The 21978-nt window shown below is 34.6% G+C and overlaps 2 protein-coding genes across 8 annotated transcripts in view; one reads left to right on the forward strand and one right to left on the reverse strand.

Moving 5' to 3' along the window:
* Position 1: 1 nt before the first annotated feature.
* Positions 2 to 16317, reverse strand: LOC143458878 (AP-3 complex subunit delta-1-like). Of its 6 annotated transcripts, none has more exons than XM_076955770.1 (32): positions 16222 to 16317; positions 15794 to 15889; positions 15194 to 15274; positions 14845 to 15033; positions 14057 to 14186; positions 13712 to 13851; positions 13508 to 13581; positions 13298 to 13347; positions 12869 to 12897; positions 12603 to 12623; positions 11934 to 11982; positions 11360 to 11505; positions 11085 to 11233; positions 10825 to 10954; positions 10578 to 10681; positions 10137 to 10368; positions 9772 to 9917; positions 9271 to 9418; positions 9071 to 9127; positions 8965 to 8985; positions 8322 to 8441; positions 7632 to 7787; positions 7320 to 7396; positions 6779 to 6911; positions 6464 to 6583; positions 6143 to 6246; positions 5343 to 5481; positions 4923 to 5107; positions 4361 to 4600; positions 4068 to 4192; positions 3881 to 3963; positions 2 to 1081 (listed from the first exon to the last, which is right to left on the reverse strand). In XM_076955770.1, the coding sequence occupies exons 1-32, from the start codon at positions 16315 to 16317 to the stop codon at positions 989 to 991; spliced, it is 3663 nt and encodes a 1220-aa protein (XP_076811885.1). In that variant the 3' UTR covers positions 2 to 988. The 6 variants fall into 6 exon arrangements, with proteins under 6 accessions (XP_076811885.1, XP_076811884.1, XP_076811886.1 ...); XM_076955769.1 differs by having other exon boundaries at positions 4068 to 4213; XM_076955771.1 differs by lacking the exon at positions 12603 to 12623 and having other exon boundaries at positions 4068 to 4213.
* A 4205-nt stretch (positions 16318 to 20522) lies between these two features.
* LOC143461228 (uncharacterized) overlaps positions 20523 to 21978 on the forward strand; it is a 32422-nt gene continuing 30966 nt past the window's right edge. For both annotated transcript variants that reach the window (XM_076959060.1, XM_076959063.1), the window contains exons 1-2: positions 20523 to 20661; positions 21216 to 21246. In XM_076959060.1, the coding sequence (XP_076815175.1) occupies positions 21244 to 21246 (3 nt within the window). In that variant the 5' untranslated portion in view covers positions 20523 to 20661; positions 21216 to 21243. The remainder of the gene's footprint in view (positions 20662 to 21215; positions 21247 to 21978) is intronic.

Raw genomic sequence — 21978 nt, forward strand, 5'->3', positions numbered from 1 at the left:
CTTTTTCACGTCATAATACTTTTTATTGCATTGCACACATACACCAAACAATGTATAGATGCACATTAACTTCAATATGTATACTCAAAACAAGTTCACTACGTTTAGCTTGTTGCGCTACAAAAGCAGAAATAGAACTAATGTGACGTAATAGAGAGTGTACTTGTGACAAAACAATGAAACCTCCCACCACACAGGAATGAAATAACGACGATTAAAACGTTTAGCGGTGCTTTGTGTTGTTAAGTTTTTTCAAAGCTTAACGATTTTACGCAGAAATAAGTTATAAGAACCACACCAATATATTGTAGCTTTCGAAATATTCGAAGCGAAACCATTTCAAGCAGAAGATTTGCTGAAATGGGTAAAACATCGATCCAACAACGACAGTGATGGTGCGAAATTACAACGCACACGACGCGAAATTGCTACGAAGCGAGATGCTAGTGATAATAAATAGACGGAAGCAGCGTACAAAGCTTGTAAATTAGTAAGCAGCAAAATCTGTACGTGATGGGCACCAAGCGTCTCTATGAGAACCTTCCTAACTCTAACAGTCTAATATGAATAAACTTTAATAGGATTTTAACCCATTTTACGATGAATTTGTCGCAAAGACGTCATCAAGACAAAAACAAATGTTTTCATCGAGTTAATATCAATAACAGTAACTGTAAACGGCAGTTATCAATTGGCACCAAGCAGGTTTCGCTCCTGATATACAGGAGTGTAAGGTTTCGCTCCTGACAGGATAGGAGTGTTGATATTATTACAACAGCATTTTAACGGTTCCTAATGAACTTCTTACATGATGTTGCAGTGGAAAATCCCATTTGTTATACACAATTGTTTAAACATATGTCCAGCGTGTGGTCTTGCCAGCTGCAACAATAAACAATAAATCTGGCCCTGATCGAACCATTTTAACACCCGTTCGTTCTCGTGATAGTTTGTTGGTGACGTAGGTGTTTGGTGTGGAGCAAAAACTTCAACCTTGCACTATTTCTTTGGCTTGGTCCATTATGTTTGAGAGCAGCGATGCGTTGTTGCTCTTTCCGTCCACTGATATAAAACCATTCGCCTGGGTGGGAATAATGCGTTGTTAAATCACAATGGTGGCAACTGGAAACAAACCTACACTAGAATAAGTATCCATTTCATCAGCAAATTGTATGAGCGAAAAGTTAAGAGCGATTGGTTACATGACATGGCTGTTGTGAATGGATAATAACACTGGTCAACACACATTTTGGTGCCAAGAAAGTTTCAACGGTTTTAGGGTATTTTTATGTCGCTGAATCCAAAAATGGCATTAGTTTTTCCGAATTGGCTCTAGTTTTTGAGATATTCCATGTTTTTGTTTCAAAAAGTGCTAAAAATACGCAAATTTTGACATAGGTAAAATTCTTTTTATACTACAACTTCGATGAGTCTACATCTGTCTTTTCAATCATGTCCATACAGTATTCATCTATTTCTGATGCGATATTGTTAAAGACGCAATCGTTAACACAGAGAGCCTTCTTTACGCGAATCATGTTTCATGTGAAAATCAAGCAAAAATTATAAAACTTAGGCGATGTTAGCAGTAAACAACAGATTTTTGTAACGCAAAAACAGGCGACGTCAAAGCACAAACACTACTTTTAGTAACGCTCAAAGTACATTTAGTAAGCTGTCAAAGCACGCTAATCAATCATATATCGGTACTGTAATACAAAAAAATTAGTCGATGCTTGTAAATTTTCTTTTGTACGACTTTCTGGAATGTGATGCAGCCAAGCAGTCACGTTGGAGACTCCAACAGTAGTCGGCCATCATATGGGCATCCCACCTGCCCTGATACCTCTCTTCCATGACCTTAATGTCCTGGTGGAACCTTTCTCCCTGCTCTTCACTTAGATCACCAAGGTTTGCAGGAAAACGATCTAAGTGGCTGAAGAGATAGTGAACCTTGATACTCATCTTCACACCCAAATCTTTCAACTTGGAAAGCATATCTTCCACCAATTCTTGGTAATTTTCAGCTTTTCGGTTACCAAGAAAGTTCTGCGTGACTAAAACAAACGATTGCCAAGCAGCAGACTCTGTGTCTGTCATGGACTGCACAAAACACACATCCTTTATGAGTTTGCGGATCTGAGGGCCATCAAAAATGCCTGCTTTAAGCTTTTCGATGGTCAAAGCAGGAAATGTTCTGCAAATATAGTTGAAGCAATCCCCAGTTGCAGGCAAGGCTTTCACAAATTGCTTCATCAAACCAAGTTTTATGTGCAGCGGTGGAATGATGATCTTCTCTCTAGCAACTAAAGCTTCATTTATGATGTTACCTTCACCTACTCTCATGGAATCTCTAAGTGGCCACCCTTTCTTCACCCAGTGATCAGTGCGCGCTCGGCTATCCCACAAGCAGATAAAACATGGGTATTTTGTATATCCGCTTTGCTGGCCAAGCAAAAAATTTACCATCTTCAAGTCTACACAGATTAACCATTGGTGAGAGTCATAATCCAGTTTCTGTAATACCGTTTTAATGTTGTTGTACTCTTCTTTTAGTTTTGTTGAGTGGCCAATTGGGAGAGATGCATATCTGTTACGATTATGTAGCAATACACATTTCAAACTCCTTTTCGAACTGTCTATGAATAAGCGCCACTCTTGAGGTCTATATTGTGGCACTCCCATTTTCAGCAGAAGCCCTTCGATGTCTTTGCAGTAAACAAGGTCATCTTGTTGGCTAAAATACGGAAGTAATTCTTTCTCTCTTGTACGGTAGAATGTTATTGAAGCTCCGGTTCCAAGGCAGTTTTTGTCTTTGAGTCAGGATGCCAAAATTTCTGCTGCTTCTTTGGATAAGTTGAGATCCCTGATAAGATCGCTCAGCTCCTCCTGCTTGAATGGCTCTGGAATGAATGGACTGCTTTCTAACACACTTCCACTGCTCTCACTTGCAGAGCATATATATACTGAACGAAAATGTGACAGGTTGTCAATTCAGTCACAGGAAAATGCATCCTCCCAGTGACAAGGCCTAAGCATATTGTCAAACTTCCACTAATGAACTCAAGTCTCACTTGAATTACAAAAAACCTCCACGTTTTCCAAACTTACTTATGTGAGCAATAGCTTGAACTTGACTCGTGGTATTCCTTTCTCTGGCTACAGAACTATTAAATTCTGATTACAACATCTTTAGTCTACAACAATATAGCTATAAAATGAGATATTGATATGATGTGATAACTGAAGGGAGTACTCTACACTGTACATGTGGTGAACAATACAAAGAAACTGTAGCTTATCAGAATGATGCCGAAAATGGAGTGTTTTCAATGCCTTGTTTCTGAAGTAATGGGATGCTACAATAACAAATAGACATAGTGGAGTATCTGGTCCAAAATAAGTAATGCATACTGCCTAAGAGACATTTCCAATATGCATTTTACTGATGCTTGTGTTCACAATTGGCAGATACTAAAGTTAACGATTTTTCTCTGGTCAAAAATAAAAAACATCGATATCTCAAAAACTAGAGCCAATTCAAAGAAACGAATGTTATTTTCGGACTCAGCAGCCCAAAATTACCCAGAAACCATCAAAATATCTTTGGCACTCAAAAAAAATGTTTTTTTTGTTGGCCAGTGTAATTAATAGACATCTTGTTCATCAATGGATAAAAAACTACTGCTAGAGAAAAGTGGATTTAAATGATTTCTCCGTTAGCATGACATATGCCTCACCCGCCGATCAAGGCCTTTAATTAAGGGTAATTTTTTCTCAGATGGAAAGTTTTATCAGGCAAGTATAAAAAAGTCGTTATTTATATAACACTGCAAAAGTTCTAAAAAAATGTCTTGCTCGACATTTCAAATAAGCTTACCGCAGCTTTTACCAATAAACAAATGTGATGATGTTGTATTGATGACGAATACAATGACGCGCTGTCGCCGACTTGCTCAACCACTGCGTAACAAAAGAAAATTATGTCACAATGGACTAGACACAACCTCATGTTGACTATGGAAAGAATGTAACAAAATCGTCAACTTTTCCTGATTATTTCTCACCCGACAATTTCAAAAAGAAACACAACTTTTGTAAAACATGATCGAGGGGAATTCCCTTTGAGTCGACTTTGACCGAAGCTTTATCCGGGACATCCCCGGACGTGAGAAGTTTAGTGAAGTGATTGCTGAACGAAAATAGAAACACGCTTCAATAATGAAAAGGATGAATTAATTAACGAGAACTGCTTTATTATTTAAATAAATTAAGCAGCATAAATGTAACCTTGAACGTGAAGCACGCATAATGTACAACGTTAAATCATCATCATACTCAAACTTGTACCAAAACTTGCCTGGAAAACGGAGTGGTAACAAGGTAGGCCGAACATGGCAGATGAAGTTTAAAATCTAACTTTTCTTGTTTAGTATGTTCCTGATCTTGTACCATATACGTCACTGTACCGCGCATGCGTTGTGGCATGGTAACGCTTGAGGCGGTCAACTGCAACTGACACTCGTTTCTTGAGAGTGCAGGGAGTGAAAAGGGTATCGGAACAGCGTCATGGGAATTCTCTCCACCTGTCCGCACCAATCTATTAAAAGTATTTGCATAAAGAACGATTTGATACTAAATGTGATTCACAGAAACAAGTAATTGAATAGACGTAACACGTCAAGTATAACTGAAGAGTTAATAACTAATCTGAAAAGTAACAGAAAAGCTGGGACCCAGCCACTAGTAGCAAATAGCCTACTCGTATATTATATGTTAGTTGTTTTCTTCTGCATACTCATGGCAATGATATTACAATTTATAGTACCGTTAATACTAACCCTTGCTTGTCTAATTTGTATATGTAAGGTTACGAAATATTTCATGCTTTACTGTATACTGTTATACGTGTTACTTGCTACCTTGTGTTGAGTGTGTCCAGAATATTAAACTCAATATTTTTAATATGATTCTCCGTCAAATTTTCAAAGAGACAAGAAACGACGATTTTCTTTTCCTCTCTGCTTGAAGATCTCGTCTCAAACTCCAATTTTATTTCCTTGTTCTCGCCGAGTAACTTATAACTGCTGAGCTGCAGGTTGCTTGACTAAAAATTGCATAAAATATGATTGAATAAAATAATTAAATAAATTTATAGTTATAGTAAAACCAATCATGCGTTTACATTTAATTATGACATCACTTCAATATGTTATGGAATTGACTTATTTGATAATTTTAAATGCTTTTATGATAATAAACAAGCTATCAAACAAACCTAAGTTACAAATTTCATGAAGTGAAACAAATTAGAAAATACTTCTGTAACAGTAAGATCTTACAGCTTCCATCTCCACTGTATCGTTAACATTGTGATGCTTCTTTTTATGTTTCTTTGTCTCTTTTTTGTCTTTTTTCTTTTTGTGCTTCTTCTTCTCTTTGGCTGGCGCCACCTCGTGGTCATCTTCATCTTCTTCAATTCTTCAATGACGTCAAGATAAAAGAAGAAAGTTGAGATACAAGAATATAGGAAATAAGATGCAAGTAATAAACAAACTTGAAGGTGAACTACTTAAACCAGTGATTCCCAAACTATGTGCCGCCACAGATTGTCAGGTGTGCCGCGAATCTTTTTGGAATTTTGGAAAAGAATTGTATAAATATTTAAAAAAAGGCATGCAGACAAGCATATGCGACTTAAAAGCGCTCTAACTGCTTCAATAGGTGATAAATAAGCACATGTCCATCCAATAAGCACATCCATCGCATTAACACATGAAAATAAATTTTTTTAAAGCAACTTTTCTTCTCTTGTAAGTGTGCCGCGAGCGTTTTATAATTTTTCTAGTGTGCCACAAGCTGAAAAAGTTTGGGAACCACTGGCTTAAACCATGACTTAGTATGATTAACAAACTATTGCAATTATAGTAAGCCATGGCTTAAACGAATGATATCTATTCTATTGCCACATGCTATCGTAACTGGACAGCGCAAAAAGTACTTAAAACGCTATGAAAAACGAATTAAGAAGAAACTTATTTACTGATTTAAAACCATTTGCAGTTTGTTAGTTGCAGTTTGCAGTTTGCATTTGCAACAACCATTTGCAGTTTGTTATTTGGTGTCTATCCCAGCAACTTACCCGTTGACCTGCACAACCTTTTCAGGGCCCTCAACTTTTTTCGCAGCTTCTGGTGCAGAAACAGCATCGGAGTTTGAAAGCCAGAAACTTAAATCATCTTTAGCCTTAAAAGAGGATATTGCCGGTGATGTAACTCTCAAAAAGATGCTACTAAAGATGTTACCGTAACACATTTTCTACTACTACAGCTTTCAGCTGATATTTCAATGCAACATTTCGAAATTCTTTCAATTGAAAAAATTTCATCATAAAATCGAAATTGGGCTGAAAACATAGCTGTGGTTGTCATTTATTAATTGTATGAATTTAACTTTTATCTACCTCTGCTTTGTTTTCCTTCTTTTCAATAGTATCTGGGGTATTTTGGGTAACTTCAGAAACTTGTTCATTGGCCGGCTCTTCAACCAATAAGCTCTCAGTTGGTGCCTTGCGTGACTTTTTCTGTAGTGCAAGTAAAATAAAAGTAGAAAAACAAGTTAAAATTAAAGAAGCAACATCAAAACATGAATGAATAATTTTAATCAGTTTAAGCAATCTTTGTGTCACAAAGTAAAGCTACACACACAATGACACGCATCACATTTCACCCTCCAATGAAATAGGTTAAGAAAAGAAAAGTGGAGAAGTAACACCGACCTTGTGTTTCTTGACCTCCTTCTTCTTGTGCTTCTTTTTTTGTTTCTTCTCTTTGACAACTTTTTCTTCGTCGGGTTTGCTTCTCACTTCGTGATGTCGGGGCCTGGGGAGCGTTTCTGACGGCGTCAGTGGCCTGAATAGGTTAGATACGTGCAAGGGTTATGAGATGTAGACTGATATGTATGATAACTGATAAAAAGTAGATATATATATATTTGTGTAAATTGTGTCAGTCCACTGCACCGATATTAAGCATGAAAGGTGACAACATTCACAAAGTTGTTACTTAAAATAATCTAACTCTGTGTGGAAGTTGGAAGTAACCAATATGCAATTAGATCGCATAAATTAGATTTTTCATCCCCTGGCAATGCAAATGTGTGACGATTTCAGAATAACAAAATGGGATACATTAAATTAAAATAGATAGGAGGAAACTTGTTTCTAGATAATTTGTCTCGAAAAGCAAGAATTTCAGTTAAATAATAATGAGCCCACTGGATATAATTTTCCAAAGTTTTTATTGGAAAAAAAAACTTACGAATCCAAGTCCATGTCAAGTGCCCTGTATGGGTCATCTTTGGTTGTTTCATTTTCAGAATCAGTTTTTGCAGCTCCCTAGAAAACAAAAGCTAAACAACTATCGAAAAATGTCTACATCTATACATAGTCTGGAGATGAACGTAACCAGTACGCACAAAAAATCAACCATTTTACAAATTAATGAAGTGGGTATGTCAACAATATATAAACATATCATAAAAAACAAAACTTGTAGGGGAATTAAATTGCGAAAGTTTTAGGGATTAGCATTATTACATCATATAGACATATTATTATATCAGGAGCCGACCTCCGGCATTTCCTCCTGGACGATATCGACGGCGTGAGTGGGAGCAATATCTTCCTCTTCATCCTCGCTCACGTGCACGAACTTTTTCTTTCCTCTCTTCTTATGCCGCTTCTTTACCGTCTTCTCTGCTTGTGCTCGACGTTGCCGATCCTGCTCCTGCCATGCAGTAAAAGCTGTGGTAAGTGCACTAAAACCCGCAGCTTAACCCTATTTGAGGCCAATTACAGAGGAGAAATATTTTCAACATATTCGTCACTAAAAATTTTGTGTTAGCAACTAATTGTGATTATTTAAACCAGCGGTTCTTAAACTTTTTTGAGCGCGACCCAAATCTGAGTTTCATGATCACCTCACGACCCAAACCTATGTCGCGACCCATTTTAATGTCCTATAGACCTATATTATATTATATTAACCTATGTCGCGACCCACCTATGTCACTATGTCGCGACCCATTTTCTGACCCTCCGCGACCCATGTTTGGGTCGCGACCCATACTTTAAGAACCCCTGATTTAAACAGTCACGACATGAAAACATAAATTGTATAACAACTCATCTGCAGTTAAAACTTAACCAAGCGCACCAAAAACCTTCCCAACATTATTGACCAGCTCAGCCTCGAACAGCTGTAATTAGCATTCCTTGAACATTTATGAGATGTAGATCGATTAAATTACGTCAAACTAACCATCCTCAAGTATCGCTCACTGCTCGGGAGGCCGGGCACATGAAGAGGGACAGAAATGTTGAGCTCACCAGCCAAGCCTGGGTCTACTTCGGCATCCAGCTTCTGGTAACCATCAGCTGCCTGAATATTTAGATCCAGTCAGTATTTAAATCACTAACCGATCGATGATTGCCCATTATGGGAAGGTAATTATAATAATTTTCTTTTAACCATTTTGTGTTAGTAATCGGCTTAGACTGTTTCACAAATTGTGATAGTTTTCTTTGGTTAATGCTTACAATGTTTACACTATACAGACTCTGCATTTTTTAAAAACAACAACATTACCTGATAAAAGATTAAATAAATTTAAATAAAAATTACATGCAAGTGTTCAATGAACACCGTTGTTTAGACTTAACAGTAAACTAAAATCGCATTTTGCTTGTGTAACATGCAGATAAAGGAAAAATATGTCAATATTCACATTCAAGCAATCACAATCGAAAGAAAACTTTCATTTTAGCAATTTTGCATCCATATTTTGTTAATCAAATGGTAAGAAACGTTTGAAATTGGATGCTTAATCGCAATTGGCAGAATTAGTTGGTCAAAGTAAACATAGTTTTTTCAAATTTCAAGCATTTTATTTCATGCGTTTTACCTCGGTTTTCTTTTCTTGTTTCTAATACGAACCAAAAGACAAATATTTTCATAACCATTTCACATATGTAGTGGGTGAGCTTATTAACTATCAGAAATCTACTAACCTTGTTCATTAAATAATGCGGATTACTTGCTTGTTCCTGTAACCGCTCTTCTTTTCTCTGTAAGATGGCAAGTTTTAATGACATCATAATCAATTTTGCATCTCTTTTTTACAACATTTTCACTTAAATTTGTATTCACCCACAAACATATTAACGTTTTCGATATGGGACGTATTAATATAACTGAAGTCAATAAAAACCTTTTTAATCTCCTCTGGGCTCATTTCCTTGCGCTTCTCTCTGGTTGGAGAATAAAGCTCGTCATAAATCTTCTTTGGAAATTCTTCCTCTGGCTGCTCATCTTCAGATGAGGAGGGGGGATCGTTGATCCATGCATCCAAATCAAGCCTGGAGCAAAAAAATACAGAAAATGGATAAGAATTGGGGGACAATCGTAAACCTGTCATTTTGCTTCCTTTTTATCAAATATTATTAACAGTATTCTAACAAAAATATCTATCTATGATATCTAGCACAAAGATACAGATAACTTCAAAAAACAAACACAATAGTAAAATAATAAACAAACATATACCTATAAGTTATATATAGTTAAATAAAAATATAAATCATACTTTAATTATATTACAAAACAAACAATTAGTAAATAAACACAACAGTTTAACTCGTTTAAAATCGAAAAATACAGACAACCTTGAAAAACAAACAGACATAACGATCGTTGAAAGCAGAATTCTTACCCTTCAGGAACTGGAACTTTTCTCTGAGCCTTGGGTGCGACGGGGTTCAGTTCTCCTTTGAATAAAATCGAGAATTCTTCAGCTACTAAGCTCTCCTTGACTTGTAACTTCTCAATGTACTTTAAGATCGACAAGGTACTGGAAGCCTGATATGCAGAAGAGAAAAAAGTAAGACGTCAATGCATTAATAAAAAAGCAGATATTAGAAAGTACATTCTTGTTTTTTATGGAAAAAACATACAAACGATTTTATGATAAAGTTCATATTAGATTGATTGTTGTACAAAACACAGCCACAAGCAAGGGCAATTTTTGCGATAAAGGTTGACGTGTTCCACTGTGTGTGCATATAGATCATGTCTTACCCTTTCCTGCACTTCTATGTACGAGCTTTGCAGAAAAAGAGAAAGTTTTTCCAACAAGACTCGAGTGAGATTGAGCGCACGTTCATTGTCCTCTTCCTCCTCAGCTTGGATGAGCGCGATCGCGAAGACCTTCATGATGTTCTGTAGGTAGACGCATTGGATGTTGGCTGGTAGAGTCATTACTCGAGGACGGAGCATGGCGTGGATCAACGAATCCGGTTTTTCTATTAATCTTTATTAAGATGAGACACCTTAGTATACAAGTGAAGTATAAGTGAAGAGAGTTACGTTATGTTATGAATGAAATGCTAAACTGATTGCGCTCTTCATGTTTTAAACTGCTTACATTTTGAAGGAAATTTAATACGATGTGACATCTAATGTTAAGCTCGGAATTACTCCGGATTTTTATCTGAAGTTTACAAGTTAATAAAATCGTACTCGGCAAACTCTCCACAGATATAAGCAGCAGCAAATAAAACTTCTTGCATTCCGTTCCTGCGCAGCTGGCCACTGATTGCATGGGCGTTTTCAAGCATTGCCGCCTAAAATAATATGTACATATGCATAAGCCTCAGCTTTACGTTAACTTGCAACACTCGATGCGCCTTTTCAAAATAAACTGAAAATGATCAAAAATGCAGAATGGTATTTGCTTCAACAAAAGAAGATGGTGTCGATATCTTACCATTTGATTTGCCGCAAATTCTCGAATCGTTTTAACGCGAATCGCGACATCCAGTAACTGTGAAGAAATCAACGAACCATGACGACTGGCCCCGTCCATTCTCGTCAGTTCAACCAGCACAGTAATATACCTAACCATAGAAAGGAGGATAAAGCCAGCACAATAAAGAAATTTCAAGGGGGACCGTTTGCAAACTTACGCCGCCACCAACAGTATAATAACACAACTGGTGTAGCTCATAAACAATTTATTGAACTTACCATTCAAAGTTTGTGATGTACTGATAATTGTTCTGGCTGCAGATTTCAATAATTTTCGACAGGAGCTCATCCCTGTATTGTGTTCCCTCGGTTTTCTCGACGTGAATCATGAGTTTTTTGATTATCTCCATTAAATTTTTCTTTGAAACCTGCACAGCAAAAGCTATTGTGAATACCACAGAGAGCTAATAACTCTGTGATTTTTAAATATGCTATTAATAAAATTTTAATATGAATTCACACATTTTCAATATGCATAAATGCCAATATCTCACCATGCCAAATAATAAATCTAAAGCACGGAGACGTATTGATTCATCCTTGTCGTCAAGACATTGCAGTATAAGATCTTTATGAGATTGGACGGCCTTGGGATGAGTTTTAAGAATCCGAGACATAGCCAGCAATCCAAGATATTTTACTGGAAAATAAAATCATCAACATTTTCAGATCTAAAAGTGCGAAATAGGGGAAATATTTCAGGACATAATACGTCATAATTAAAAGTTCCAAAAGAACTTTGAATAGTGGTAGCAACCATAACAAAGATTGTGCAAAAGAGTTTCTTTGCAGTAAGTCACAGAACTAAATAAGAAAACTAATCATAAAGCACACACAACTGGAAGAGAAAAGCGCACTAGTCATAGCAACGACATAATTGAAATGCGTGAAGTGCTATGAAGTCAATCTGACCATTTCCACACCACATTTCAATAATAATTTGAAAACAATTATTACGGCCAATATGTAGTTGCTTTGAGACAAATTTCCTATTTAAAATCAGCTACTTTGACTCAGTTTTGCAAATAGCAATGCCTTACTCTATGTAAAAATAACCTAAAATCTTACAATTCTGATCGGAGTCTTCTATGAGAATTCGAAGCTTCTGCACACACAACTGTAAAACAAACCACTCCATTAACATTAAAGAAGTAAATGCAATATGATCATAGGGAATCTTTATACAACCCTTTCCGCATTTCATACGCATATCTGAAGGCATTGAGGTAGAAATTAGATTAGAAATAAATTAATTGAAGTATTCCACCACATGCATAAGCTTGTTGTGAGAATTAGTACTTTGAGGAAAGGAGTTGTTGCCGGGATATTATTGCAATTCCAGCATATTAAGGGAATGTTATCATGATATATGTCATGAAAATGACATTTCCATTGTGATTAAAACTACTGGAAAATATTCAGATGTCAAAAGTCTTGTCTTTAAAAAGAAAATATTACAGTATCGGTCAGCAGGAATTATTCAATGACTTCCAAGATCACAATCACAGGATAGTGAGGATACTATTACAGCGCATTGATAGGATTCAAAACACCAGTAGTCTGAAAGATATTTAGGTGCTTGCATGCTTTAGCGCTACAAATCTGCTACCGATCTGCTAAGATGTCTTACAATTGCAGTATAAATTTCGTTTTGATTAATTACACATTGTAATTTGATATGAGAAAAAATGTATTAGCTATTGGAAGTGATAATTTGAAGCCATGCGTTCGGCAAACCTTCATTAGGTTCTGACTTCCCTGCAATAAGGAAACATTTTAAAACATAATTTCGCGGCATAAGTGGCATTTTGTACACTTGTGTGCAACAGGAAACATTGCACTATAACTTAAACCAGTAAAATCTTGTTTCAGCAAATTCATTGCTAGAAATAAGTTGCATATAAATAAATCTCATACACAAATAAAATGACTTAAAACGGGCAAATACACACGAATTTTACTAAAGAAAAAAGAAACCTTAAGACAAAACAATGAGCTCTTACCTGTATGGAGGAGCCGTGGCTCTGCATTCCTGCAGTGAATGAAATTAATACTTCAGTAAGCATGCATGGAGAAGATCGAATTAAATTACAACAATACAATAATACAGCAGAATACATATAATAATACAGCAGGAGAAACTAAATTTAACATCGAGATAATGCAAATTAAGTACAATTTACTGTTTACAAATGTTGTTCTGTTTGCATTTGTATTATATATTATACAATTAGTTGTATATCATTGTATTGTATTGATGGTGTAATTTATGTATGTAGAGTAGTATTTAAGCTTTGCACACAGTATACTATAAATAGGAATCAAATTTACAATTGTAATGCCGTAATATCTACCCAAACACAGTAAAGAGCACAACAGCACATGCAAATAAAATTTTAGCAAAAGTCAGTCAACAAAATAACTTTCCTCACCCTGAATCACAGTGTTTATGCATTCGTACAACAAGGACATGGCTGAAGTGCTGAAAAAAAACAACAATTTTTATTTACAACTGACGCTTTAATAGTGACAATAACCTACTTCATATACTATACAAAATTAATAAACAATACCAACTTCAAAGTAAAATTGACTCTACACATACAAGATCATTAACACAACACATTGTAAATTAAACCCACTTGTGAATCAAATTGGTCAATGGTTCAATCAACTTCTTTCCGAGCCTGGGTTCCAATGGAGTGAGTGCGCCGAACTTAAAACAAAAATTTCTTTTATTTTAATGCTACAAACATATATTGACAAATTTGTTATTTCTAAGCAATGTGTATAGTTCCTGATCAGAAATTTCTATTTTAGTAAAAACCTTTTATTATATAACTTACCAATTTAATTATCTTTATAAGCACCCAGTTATTTGTTGATGATGTCATCAATTTAAAGAAGATAGGGGCAAGTGAGAGATAATTCTTTGGGTTTTTACGAGCAAGTTCGCAAATGACATTAACGGCCGCAGACTGGACACCTGAGTAAAATATATTTAACCTAGTGTTGTTGCCCATCTTCACATAAATATACTGACACAATAAAGACCACATTTCATGTCAAAAAAACAGATTTTATTCGTATTAAAAAGAGCGTCAAAGAAGCTAATTGTTCATTTGTTTCAAATTACCCAAATTCATTTCTGGCAAATCTGCATAAAAGTTTTAGACATTAATAAAACCTACCAGAATCAGGATCTTCAAGTTTTTCTTTTAACCTCGGAAAAGCAGGTCGGAGAGCTTCTGGGTAACAAAGGAAGATCTTGTACGAAATCAAGACAGCCCTCTTTCTTGTATATGGACGAATCGACGACATCTGCTCAGGCAAATATACGTAAGTCATAGAATAACTTCACCAATGAAAAGGAAATCTCATCACATGCAACATTTATTACAAAATGAACATGCAATATCTAAATGCATAGTGATGTATTAATGCTTGGGTTGATGACAGTAAATAAGTTTTGCCTTTAATTAAAATTGAGATCCATGCGAGCTAACACATATGCTTGAAACTAAAACATAATAGGCATGCTGTTTTAAGCAGGAAGTTATAAGATTATTTTTATGTATGCAAGCGAGAATGTTGTATCAGATGAAGCATCATTATGCAACGCAGCATCAGGCACTCAACAATATACAAATGAATCATGGAGTGCAACAAACTTAAAAATTCGTAATTATGTTTGTTTTATAAAAAACTCATATAAGAAAATTTTAGTCATCGGCAATAGCAACATATCCAATCACGACATGCAATCAAGTATCACTATAAAACAGTGGTCAGTCAATTCAACCTAGAATAATTAAACCAAGGGCAACTCAACCAACACAGTTAAATTCAAAACAATTCAATCCACGGACTATTAAACCAACATATGTTGGTTGGATTGTCCTGGAATGCTATATAACAGTTAAAGTACTCTCTGTAACAAATACAAGACAAAAAAGTTTTTGTATAAACAAGTATTCACCAAAGCAAGAATATCATTGGCTAAATCCCTTGCAAGATCAGTTGTCATGAAACAAGAAAGACCATTAATAGCAATTCCAGCATCGAAATTATTCTGAGACCCAAGATCTTTCCTGATCATATTGGTTGTCAACATGAGAACATCAGTGTCGGAATGGAAACACTGCGATGCGGCAAGGTAGCCGATCCTCTGTTGCAAAAAGCAAAATTTTATATGTGGACTACTTTAAACAACTAGTTACAAAATATGGCGACAGTAACTGTTGCCAATAAACTCAAGGGTGTCTTTGCTAGTATATAATGTTACTAAGGTAATATTTTTATGGTTAAATTTGAAACATTTTACAAACCTTGAAAGTAAATTTTGGTGAACTCATAACCTCAATGATATTAAAGGCAGCCCAGCTGATGTCATACCCTAGCATTTGTAACTGGAAGAAACAACAGCATTATGTTAGTTTAAAATCTCTAGGCGTGGAATAATATAGAAATTTTTATCCTCAGATGGAAAAAGTGTTTACATCAGTTAAGTTCAGCAATGAATTCTTATCGCATCCATAAATTAACCTTATGTGTATTTTTCAGATGCATGCACTTTAAATTTTTTTAGTATTTCTCTGTATATATATATAATAAGTCTACCATGGAGTACAAGTTTCCAGAAAAGGGTTTTAAAAACAGATCAAAAAAGTATAACATTACTTTTTACTCAAATATTTGGCAAGTTTCAATTCACCGCTAAAAACTAAGTAAGGTATCATGATTGACAGCTAAGAGATAGCATATATTTGCCAAGTTAAAAACTGAGCTTTTAAGTGACATAAACATTGAATTGTTACATAGAAACTACAACTAACATTCTTAAGCAAAACACTGACATCACTGAAGAATGATGAAAAATAACATGAAAAACATTGTGAAGAACAATTGAAATAAAACAGTGTGCTCACATATATAAGTTTATTGACAGCATTGGCTTTCACAGCAACATTTTCCTGCTTCAATTCCACCTTTATCTCATCAATGCATTGGGAAATATAATTCACCTAACAAAAACGATTTTAAAACATTATAAAAAAATACAACAAACTAAACCAAGTTCTTGGTTAGAATTTAATTCTGTAACTACATAGGACTCTGTATGATGCTGAAAGTTGGCTTATGTACCAATTTTCGGCATCATTTATGCCGTTTTTTTGTATATTTACTATTATAAGTATTCTGTTGATGTAGTACATTTTCATCAGTATATTTATTGGAAAATTTATTTGGCACACTGAAAATAAACTTTCCAACACGGATCTGTAAGTAGTCTTTGTAGGATCTGTAAGTTTCAGGCTTTAACACAATAATGAGAATGACAAACATTATCACTCACTTCATTTTCTTTGTGGTTACGAATTCCTCGAACCAAATCCTGCAAATTTTTATCAAAAATTCTATCAATGCTTCTTTTAACATTTTTAAGAGCCATAATGCTGTAAAAGAATAGTGGCTGTATTAGAAGAAATGGAACATTGAAAGCATAAAATTAAATACTTTTAAACTTTTGTTTTACAAGATATTAAACAATTCTCTTAACCTAAAGCAGCAAAGTTCATTTTGTCATTAGATTTCTAAAGAGCATAGTGCCATACGCTATAGCCTACAAAAGCCAGCAGACGGTAAAGTATAGCAGGTGCATATCCATAGTACGGTTCGGGTCTTACAGGAGTATAGCTTTTATTCCTGCCAACTTACACTGTTGTGAACAAATTTTATGGAACTGACGCTTAGCTTTTACCTTAATCCTTTACCAGCTTCTGAGCGAGCATTTTTACCAATTTAATGCCTCCAATTTCTTCGAAGATTCCAACTCGACCACTTTCTTAACATCTGACCTGGTTTCCTACTATGTGGCGTCTAACTTGAGATTCATCTACAAAATCGATCAAGTAAAGTTTAAACGCGTTAAATGCATATATTCTGAAATTTGCGCACTTTTACATAGCCTATTTGAAAATGTTTAGGTATTTAAAATTTTTTGTTAAATTTTTCGGAAATAATACTTAAAAATACGCAACCATGGTTTACTTGCCTTAGTTTTGTGGTCAAATCTCTTACATTCTTATCTTTTACAATTTTTGAGTATTAATGTCTGTAGGAAATGACTTGAACTAATGCAAGATTTTCATATTGCAAAAAGGTTAGCTTGTTCGTTTTATATTTTTCATTCCATTCTAACGCTTTTGACGAAAATTAAGATGATTGATCGATTGAACATAAAACGGAAAACTTTTTCATGCACTACGTAGGTATATTGGCCTAGTACGTTTTGTACGCGGGCTACCAACAATAATGCATAATTTTAATATGAAAATGTGACTGCTTAGTTAAGCATTTAAAAAGTTTTTCTTGTTTATTAAAGTTTTTCTTCAACCAAACCGCAGTCAATTCTTCCGCTTGTAGGCTATACCAAAGAGAAACTGTGGCAACAACGCAACATGATAACTAGCCTAGGCTAGTAACATCAGTTGCAAATAGATGGCGCCAACAAAAGTTTCAAGAGTCAAAAATTAACTTGCCTACACAATCCAGATCCAGCACCAATATAACTTCGCTTCTCTATCCAGACTAGGTAGTTGCCAATCAGCTTCAAAGGCTAATTTCCGGGGAAATCATTTTTTTTAGTTTAACGGTTAAACCCAATATATCTGCCTGTATAGGCTGTAGATGTAAATACTGGCAGCTTAAATTATAGACTAGTATTTTTTTCTGCATGGTTATGGCAGATGTTTTAAATGATAAAACTGTAAAAGAAGCCATAGATCCCGAAAGCCTAGGCTATGTGGAACTGGAATGTCTATAGTTCTAGGCGAAAAATCAAATAGGCCTAGGCCTATAATGGTTTCAAAATGAAGCAGCTTCATCCCAGACCGGAATCATTGCAAAGTGAGCGGCTGATGTCAGGATATTGATTTACTTTTTGTGTGAGTTTATTCTCACCATTCAGGTACGCTAACACTTGTTGTTTTGTTAACTTCAAGCCCTTCTGGAAAGTTTGTATGATGCTCCCAACAATTTTCCAGTGCAGAATTGCGGTTTTGCCTTATATTCTGTATTATTAGCTATAACATTAGCATGGTGCAAATTTTTGCATTAAGCTAGGCCTACATTTATTGGCACATTCATTTGTCGCAGTCAAATCGAACTTTTTAGCAGGGTATTCAAAGATTTTGTGTGATATGTATGGCTTTCGTTTTGATAATAATTCAATGTATGATGGCAGACTGTGATGGTTTTGTGATTGTGAAGTCGTTCACTGCTTCAGATTGCGCAATTCTTTTCAGGTCTTATATTATTATCCAAGTTAGAAGTTGTTGTAATAGGGAAAAAAATGAACAAGTCTAGTGCGCAGGATTCAAACCGCTGTAAAATAAGAACTGGGCAACATATTTTCAATTTTTTTGCTTTATCATGTAAAGGAATTCATATGCTACTTATACCTGAGTAAGATCTTTACAATCTGATCAATAAAATGCTTGTAATTTAAAAAAGAACCAATTCGGGTCAAAAACTTCAATTGCTAAGTATAGGTGATCGAAGACACCTGGGCATCACAAAATAATGGCGGCCATAACTAGGACAGGGTCTATTACATTGCTCCACAAAAGTTGAAATCTTCACATCAAGCTTATATGATAATTACTACACTTTAGTATGGTATTCAATGTATATTCTCATTCAAATTACACATAACATATATATATATATACATATGTTAAGCGTGTAGGTTTTATTTTACACCATGGTTTTTGTTGGTTCAGCGGTTTGTATATTTATTTTGATAATTTTATGTTGGATTTAGAGGACGTACAAACCATTATGTCTGTTAAGTTTTATTGAGTTGATTTAGAAATTTTGCTCATTTTAAGCTCTGGAGCTTTATCGCTTTCTCCTGTGTATTTTATGTTTGTGAAGTTGTTCCTTTACGCATTTTATCCCGTTTTAAAAGTGAGTTTTTTTGCTTTTTCACAAGCAATGACAAAAGTTATTTGATATCAAGAAAATCTACGGGCAACGGTAAAATATGGGAAATGCTGCCTACTTTACCAAGTTATAGACGCATATAAGGTTTGGAAGTGTTCCTATATGCGCACGGGCGTGAATAAATCAATGATGACGAAAAAATGTGCAGTTGTTACTGTGGGTGGGATTAGAATGAGCAGCTGATAAATCAGCTGCACATCACAGGCTTTTCCATGTGGGGTTTATCCTTGAATTTTTTATATGTGAAAACTTCACTCTGCATGTATATATATACATATTGTGGCTTTGGTTTAACGTTTAATAACAAGTTAATTGTGAAGTGAGTTAAAATAGGTATCTGTACCCATTTAATATTAATGGTTAGTGCACTGCGCAGAAAACTTGCATGTATTGTAGTCAGGTTTAGTGTAAATGTTAACAGCTGAGGCTAACTTAGAAATATTGAGGCATTAGTCATTATACAAATCACTTTGATTTATTTAGAAATACTTTCTATGTCAATAGAATAGTAATGAATTCTATTGTTAACTCAGTTGTTAATGGGGGTCCTTGACTACTTAAGTGTATATAATTTTTGTTTCAATTTACTCAGAGGTTTTGAAGTAACTGAATCAAGCATGATTTGACTAACCATCTTAAAAATGGCTTGGATATAATTTTTAATTATTTTATCGCTATACATATGCTTTACAGGAAATTGCTTAATTAATTGGAAACCTTCGACTGTCAGTTTTAGCTTCCAAATATAATGAAATTGATGAACTGATAATGCAGCTAAAAATTTCACAATATGTATATATACGGCAAGAATTGCAAACAATTCAGAATATTATAGTTTATTTCATGTACTGTGTGGTATCTTGCAACCAAAACATGCATAGCAACTTGGTTTGTTTGTTAATTCATCTGCCACGACCTACTGATGCGCAAGGTTCATCTAGGCAAAATGTTGACGTAATATGGGATTTATATGGGCAACAATTAAATTGTTAGTTTGGATAATGTTCTTGTTGTTTGGTCACATTTAAAATTACTTTAAATCAGATATGACCAATAGTCCTTTGACAAGAAGCAGTTTTTCCTTAAAAACATAAATGTTTCGTAGCCATAATGCAAATTTATGTATTTTAAAGGTATAGTCTGGGTATATGATACACATGGTGTACTTTTTAGATAAAATTCTGTCTCAAGATAAAATAAAAATGTAAATTTTTCTTTCATTTATTCAGTATGTTCCAATGCATACCTGTTGCGGTAACCTACATATATATGAACCGTATTAACATATACTGTATATATGTAGATAAATATATGTATGACTACTACTATAATATTCATGTGCAATATATGTCCAATTGAATACTGATACATACTCAATCCTTTCCAAATAAATCATGAGGATATAACCGAAAGCCATCAATTTCTGGTGTTAATAACAACATTTCAACATCATAAATTTGTTATCATTAATTTGTTTTCAAAACACAGTGTTATCAACACCAAATTTATAATGTTGCTAGTGAGGCGGATACTTTTAAGGAATTCTCTGCTATTACTACTGACTAGATTAGGATGTTTAACTGATATAAATTGACAATTTTTGTTGTTATATGTATTTATACAAATTATGTTTACACATTTTTGATTTTCAGCTTAAGTTTAAGTTAAAACATTTGTTTACTTATTTTGTATATTATAAAACAAATTTGTCTGCTTCAGTATGTAAATGCTTAAAAAGATTCTAGCAAATCGGTGTTTTTATTCCTGTTAACTCAATGAAGCATGTGAGGTGGGTGAAATTTCATTGTTGTTACAGTATTGGCATTGTGGACTATTTTTGGCAAGACTTCACATTTCTCTTTGGTAGGCTATGGGCTTAAATGTGGTTATAGAAGTGTTTTTACTGTGAAGTATAATCATATGTATTTATCTTATGCTCCCAGTTATGCACAATTGTTTCTTCTTAAGCGTTAACTTCTTCTTTCTAGGGTTAAATCATATTTTTAGTGGAAATTTTAAACAGTATATATATATTTCAGTTATCCCTTTAAGAAGTGATATAGTGTATACCTAAAATACTTGAAAGTCCTAATGTAGCCTACATGCCGGTGCTTGTTTGGCGCTTCAATGCATAGGTTTAGTTCAAATCAATCAAATCGTTTTTCCAAGTACTGATAAACTGCCTAGTGCTTAGGTTAGCTCACCTGCGTGTTAATGAGTAACTATTGTTTGCTAGTCAATAGAATATAAATAAACTAGTATACAGTATATTTTATTAGTTGAACTAACGTAGTAACTAATAGTGGATATTAGTGATTTCCTCATATTTGTTTATTTGCATAGGTTTTAAAGTCGTTCATCTCGTGTGAAAATGGTAAGTAATTCAAACAAATTATTATATGACTACAGTAAAATTATGAAATAACATTAAGTTATGCTATGAAACATGGCTTTTATGCCGTGAACTTTATGTACGGCTGGAAAGAATTTTATTTTAGTAATATGAACAACAAACTGGCCAGAGTGATTTATTTCCAAACAGTAGACATTGGTTGTGTCTTAACTCTTAAGACTATTAAATTACCATATAACCATCCTGGCTCCCTTGTGTCAGATCTAATTCCACAAGGGAAAGAAATATCTCTGTATTTTTATATTGTTATTCGTGACAATAAACTCTTTCTGATTACATTGCGCCTGACATAAAAGGGCCTTTTGTGGTGTCTAACCAATAAAGACTGTCTGCCGTAGCGGGCTGTGGTACTTTTATGTGAGGGAGTGGTTTAATCAAAAACTCAGCCTATAACGAACTTGGTGGACATGGTGATCTGTGTAATGTACATGGGATTAATAAAAATTGATAAAATGTTATTAGTTTTAGACGCTGGAAAATCGGAAATAAAAATGCAAAAGATTCTGCGCTATTTTTGCTTCCAGTCACTAATCTCATAAACATATAGCCGTTTTGCATATTTTAAATGTTTTGAGGACGTTTAACCCGTTATTATTTTAATTGTCCGGACTGCCTTGGGTCACATAACCGCATTTTTTTGTAATTACCTGGATGGCTATTGTGCGGCCGTCCGGTTGAATAGCAAATACGATT

The sequence above is a fragment of the Clavelina lepadiformis genome, chromosome 5 (genome assembly GCF_947623445.1).
Source record: "Clavelina lepadiformis chromosome 5, kaClaLepa1.1, whole genome shotgun sequence".
In the NCBI taxonomy this organism is placed as follows: domain Eukaryota; kingdom Metazoa; phylum Chordata; class Ascidiacea; order Aplousobranchia; family Clavelinidae; genus Clavelina; species Clavelina lepadiformis.